The sequence below is a fragment of the Galeopterus variegatus genome, unplaced genomic scaffold (assembly GCF_000696425.1).
Source record: "Galeopterus variegatus unplaced genomic scaffold, G_variegatus-3.0.2 Scaffold93, whole genome shotgun sequence".
Taxonomy (NCBI): Eukaryota; Metazoa; Chordata; class Mammalia; order Dermoptera; family Cynocephalidae; genus Galeopterus; species Galeopterus variegatus.
Genome location: NW_007726204.1, coordinates 1,106,922 through 1,112,048, shown reverse-complemented (window position 1 = coordinate 1,112,048; position 5,127 = coordinate 1,106,922). Strand labels below are relative to the sequence as shown.

At 56.5% G+C, this 5,127-nt stretch overlaps 1 protein-coding gene across 5 annotated transcripts in view; it reads right to left on the bottom strand.

Moving 5' to 3' along the window:
• Nucleotides 1-3,106: 3,106 nt before the first annotated feature.
• SHKBP1 (SH3KBP1 binding protein 1) overlaps nt 3,107-5,127 on the bottom strand; it is a 12,062-nt gene continuing 10,041 nt past the window's right edge. For 4 of the 5 annotated variants that reach the window (XM_008582467.1, XM_008582450.1, XM_008582481.1 and 1 more), the window contains 3 exons: nt 4,078-4,256; nt 3,645-3,759; nt 3,107-3,523 (listed from right to left, as the gene is read on the bottom strand). In XM_008582467.1, coding sequence (XP_008580689.1) covers nt 3,292-3,523; nt 3,645-3,759; nt 4,078-4,256 — 526 coding nt within the window. In that variant the 3' untranslated portion in view covers nt 3,107-3,291. The remainder of the gene's footprint in view (nt 3,524-3,644; nt 3,760-4,077; nt 4,257-5,127) is intronic. The other variant, XM_008582460.1, reaches the window with a different exon arrangement.

The following is a 5,127-nucleotide window of genomic DNA, read 5'->3' as shown; positions in this document are numbered from 1 at the left end:
GGTCCGGCCGGGCGCCGCCCCGCCCCCACCCCCGCCCCTGCCCGAGGCCGACTCACTTTCTCCACCGTCCAAGCCGCGGGCTGCGAACTTCCCGCCAATCAGAGCCCGGCGCCGCCAGCGCTCCCCGAGCGGCCAATCGGGAGACGGGAGGGGAGGGGCTACCGGGACAGGTGCCGGGCGGGGCGCGCCGGGGTCTCGAGCAATCCATGCGGTGGAGAGGAATCGGGAGTGAGTCGGGTACTGACTCGGTGAACCCTCTCGTGAAGCAGAGGCCTCGAGTGTGGGGGTGCGTAGAGCTGGGAGGAGTGTGGAGCCGGCGGACAGGGTCTCCTAAGCTCGACTCCTGTTCGCAGGCCTCATCCCTCCGCTCACAGTTCTGGGAGCATTTGGTCAGAATTTAGCTCCCTCGCTGGTGCTGAAGCTGGAAGTCCCCCTCGAGTGCCCACTTCCAACGCAAGGGATTGAGGATTCTGGAAGCGCTAATCCTGCATTAGTCCCCGGGTCCTGTACCACGGAGGGTCCCAGGCCCACAATGGGCCTTCCCAAATGATTTGCCCCTTCACAAGGCCTTGTGTTTCAGAGGGTCCAAGCTCACCATCTGCAAAAGCTTGTTTATCAGAAGCCCGGCTCCTCAGGGGGCCCAGGTTCCGTCCCTGACCCACAGACTTCGCTCCTGGGAGAGGTCCCAGCCCCGCCCCTTCCTGCATCCTTGTCTGTCGCCCCTAAAGAGTATCAGACCCCCTTTCCTGCCTGAATCTGTAAAGGCTCCCAAGAGCACCCTCCCACCCCCAGAATTGCAAACTTTATCGTTAGAGAGTTACAATTCCCTACCTTCTAAAGGATCTCACCATTAGGAGCCCCAAGCTCCACCATTGTGGCCCTAAGGACACAAGGTACCTTAGACCCCATTCACATCTTTAGTAGGTTCCAGGCTCCAAGTCCTGCTCACAGCCTCCAAACTCACAAGGTCTCAAGCCAGCTCCTTCCCTTTTTATAAATTCAAGGCCCCACCTTCTTTCCTCCAAATTACAAATTACATTGTTCCTAGAGCTTCAGATTCCTCTTCCTAGCCACCCCTTTTTTCTGAGTTACAGGCCGACGCCTTCCCACAGACAACTGGGACGCAGCCCCAACACTTAGGATCCAAAGCCCCACTCCTTTCATGTTTGCGTGGCTTCTGGGGTTTCCAGGCCCCACTCTCACACAAGTTTGACTCTTCAGTTCTGTAGAGTTAGTCCCGCCCCCAGTGGATCCCAGGCTCCACCCACTCACGGTAAGAAGCAACAACGCCCTGACGACAGGGCACCCCACTGTGAACAGCAACTGATCCAGCTTCACTCCCATCCCCCACTTCTCCTCCTTCTTCCAATGGAAGGTGTGCGGGATGGACAGGGGACCCTCTCATCTCCCCTTACAATGAGACACACGCGCTGAGTCACACAGCCACACTCACACTGTTACTGCCACCTACAGCAGTCCATGCCTCCATTTCACACTGACACCTAGAAATCTGGGTCCACCCACTGTCCAGGGATACACAGCCCCCTGGAGCACCGACGACGGCATTCTCGCCCCATTCACGGCCATTCGTGGGCTGTCCCAGCATGATCATGGAATGCCCAGCTCTGCCCACTGAATGTGTTCCCTGTACCTGTCTTTGAGTCACCCCCAAGATCTGTGCTCACATGGCCCTGAGGGACAACGTGTCCCTGCCCCCCATCCCCCCTCCCCACCTCCTACCCTGTGGCTGGAGCATTTGCTGGGGGCGCTGCCGAAATTTCTCCCTTCTGCCTGGGATCCAGGGCATCTTCAATGCTCGTTGCTAGGCAACAACCTCTGGCTCACCACTGCGACTTCCGGGGATGGCGTTGGCTTCCCCTCCCCCCAGAATTTGGAGTCCCCACTTCCCTCCCTATCAGTGACATGATTCCCCAGGGGTAGTGTCTGTCATCCCTTGTATCTGATCTGATCTCAACCTATCAGAATCCCTCAGAGTTCTAGACCCCTGGCATTCCAGAAGCTTCCCCCCACCTTGTGTGTTCCCATATGCCACTGTTTTATTCCTAGTATTAAAACAAAACAAAACCCCTCTTCACTGTTCTAGGTTTGCTGACATTCCAGCTCTCTCTCTTCCTCTATTCTAGAATCGGTTATTTTCCAGGTCTTTTGTTAGAAACATCTACAGTCTGGATTTTCTGATATGCAAGGGAGAAACCTAATATCATTAATTCTCTAGCACTTCCAGATCCCTAATATTCTAGATACCTCTCCACTATGTTTCAGAAGCTCTCACATTCCAGAAACTGGAATTCTAGAATTAGCATATTCTAAAATCCCTTGCTCCTAGTCTGGTCCACTCTGTCTCCTCTTCATTGGCCCAAGGAATAGATGCAGAAAACCTCCCTGAGGAAGCACCATAGGAAAAGGCATCATTAGAGAAAAAAATTCCACGAATGTCGGGCTGGAGTGAGCTGAAGCTGTCCCACACACCATCTCTGGTGTGGGCAGGAAAGGGACAAGAGACGGGGTAGCCAGGATCCTGGGCAAGGTGTTTGCAGCGGCAAGGTGTTGGGCACATGTGTTAAGGATGCAACAAGCACTTCGCCAGCACCTGTGCTCCTGCCTACCTGTAGCATTTGCCCTGCCTGAGGGAACAGTTCCCTGGTGCTCCTCTCAGGAACTCCTCCTCCACTTTGTCCCCACGGGACTGACCTCACCACCTGGCCTGTGAGGGCACATGACCCAGGCCGGAAAAATGGAAGACGTTCATCACAGTGGCCACAGCGACTGACTCAGGAATGGCCATCTGAGTCAGCTCAAGCCAATAGGAATCAGTCCTGTGACTTTTGCTGCTGCTAAAGAGAAAAACGTTGCCAAGGAGCTACCTGGAGTCATCCTGCCACAGAGAGAGGAAAACTTGACCAAAAATTATACATTCCAGAAGAAAGCAAAGCCAAGAGATGGAAAGACATTCTGGGTGAGTGTTTGAACCCCTGGATCCAGAGAGACAGATGTTCCTGAATCTACCACCAGGGACCTGGTTGGGCCCCACATCTCCCTCACCCCTTCTGTGGGGATCCCGAACCCACTAAGAATGCAAACAAGGTGTTGGCAGTGAGGATTTTATTGGGGAGGGAGACTTTGGCTTCCAGAAAAGGGGGAAGGTGGGGGCCGAGTAACAATGATCACTCCAAGGAGGCCCTGGCCCTGAACCCAAGGCTCTGACAGGAGGCAGGGAGGCACCTGAGTTCCCTAGGACCAGGGTGTTTAAAGGCACAATGGCAGTTGTGTTTAAAAGGAAGTTTCATTGAGCTTCACCCTGGGGGGTGTAAGTGGAGCCTCAAGACCTGTGGGGGGCCGGGGGGCTGGTGTTGGTGGTCGTCGGGGCTCCGGCCCGCTCCGCACCAGTTCCTGGCAGCGTTCCACGAAGCTGCCTCCCCCACGGCGCTGGGCCTCAGCCTGCAGGGAGCTTGGGCTCCCATGGCGGCCAGACAGGGAGATGCTGCTGGATGCTGAGTGGAGACTGAGGGGGTGGGGAAGGTCACTGTAGGTCAGCATGGGGCACATGGGCCACCTCCCCTCCCAAGGCCCCCATGCTCTCCTCTCTACCCACTGCACAGAAGGGGAAGCGGAGTCTTGGCTACCTGGTGAGAGAGATGCGGGGTGAGGGGCTGGGGAGAGAGCCCCGTGAAGAAGCCAGTGGGGCCAGCTCGCACTGTTCTAGCTGTTCCATCAGCTCTTCCTCTGTCAGGCCACCTGCTGAGGGGCAAGGAAGTGGAGTCAGGGGGCAAGATAGGGAACACAGGGCAAGGGACAGAGGTCATAGTGTAAGCATCAAGGGTTGGGACAGGTGAAAGGATGCAGAGATCAATGGACAGGGATCAGAGGCTAAGAGACAGGGGCTGAAAAGCAACGGCAAGGAGGGCTTGGAAGGGCAGAGAAAAAAGGTCGATGGAGAAGGAAAGGGCTCAGAGGGCAAGGCCTTGAGAAGAGAGATCATGGTGACATAGGTTGTGGATAGGGGTTCTGAGCAAATCCATGGGGCTTGGGAAGGGATTGAGGTGGTGTAGGGAGTACCAGGGGCCTGGCCAAGGCCGTCCATGGCGGTGGTCAGGTCCCACATGGCCAGGCTGCCATTGGCCTGGCCCGTAAGCAGGTAGCGCCGGGGCCGAGAGCCAAGCCGCCGGGAGCCTTCACACTCTAGCACTGTGAAGGCAGTTGTGGGTGAGCCATCCACCGAGCGCACAGAGCACACCCTAAGGGGTGCAAGAGGGTGAGAGGGACACCCCAGTCACGCCAAGGCCCAGCATGGTCCCTCTTATCCCATACCCTTCCTGGGTCATAGTCCCTACCATTATGACTTCACTTTCTGCACCTCCAATGATCACCCCCAATCCTTATCCATTCCCCCTCTACTTATGTCTTGAGTTCCAGCCCCAGGGGTCCAGTAGCCTCTTGGACATCCCTGGCCTCCAATTGGGCCTCAGGATCCTCCCCAAATCTGCCATTCTTCCCTGTTCCCATCTCAGAGAAGGCCTGAGTCTCATCCAGGTGCTTCCCTGACCTATCAGCCTCTTGAATGTCTCTCCCAAGGATCCCTGTGCCCATCTCCCACCAGACACCTGTCCCACCTCCTCCCTGCGTTCTTGTGTACTGTCCAACCTCCACTGCATCCCCTCACAGTGGCCACAGCTCCCCAGTGCACTCAGAACCAAGTCTCAGCTCTTCCACATGACTGACAAGGCCCTGCCCATCTCTGCAGCACACCCCCCGCCACCTCAGGTTCTATGCTCCAGCCAGAGAAACCCCATGCACTTCACTCATAACCCTATTTGACCTGTCCCAACCTTTGCACATGCTTTTCCCTCAGCTAGGTGCACCCTGTTCCCTCATTTCTTCTCCGCATTCCTATTTATCCCTCAGGTGTCTGCTCAGAGTCCCCTCGATGAGAAAACTCTCCCAGGCCACTTCCCAGGCTGAAGCAAGCACCCTCTCTGGGCTCCTACGGTTTCCTGTGCCTCCCCATCCCATCCCTGACCCCTCTGCCTGTGCCTCCCCATCCCATCCCTGACCCCTCTGCCTGTGCCTCCCCCATCCCATCCTGACCCCTCTGCCTGGGCCTCCCCC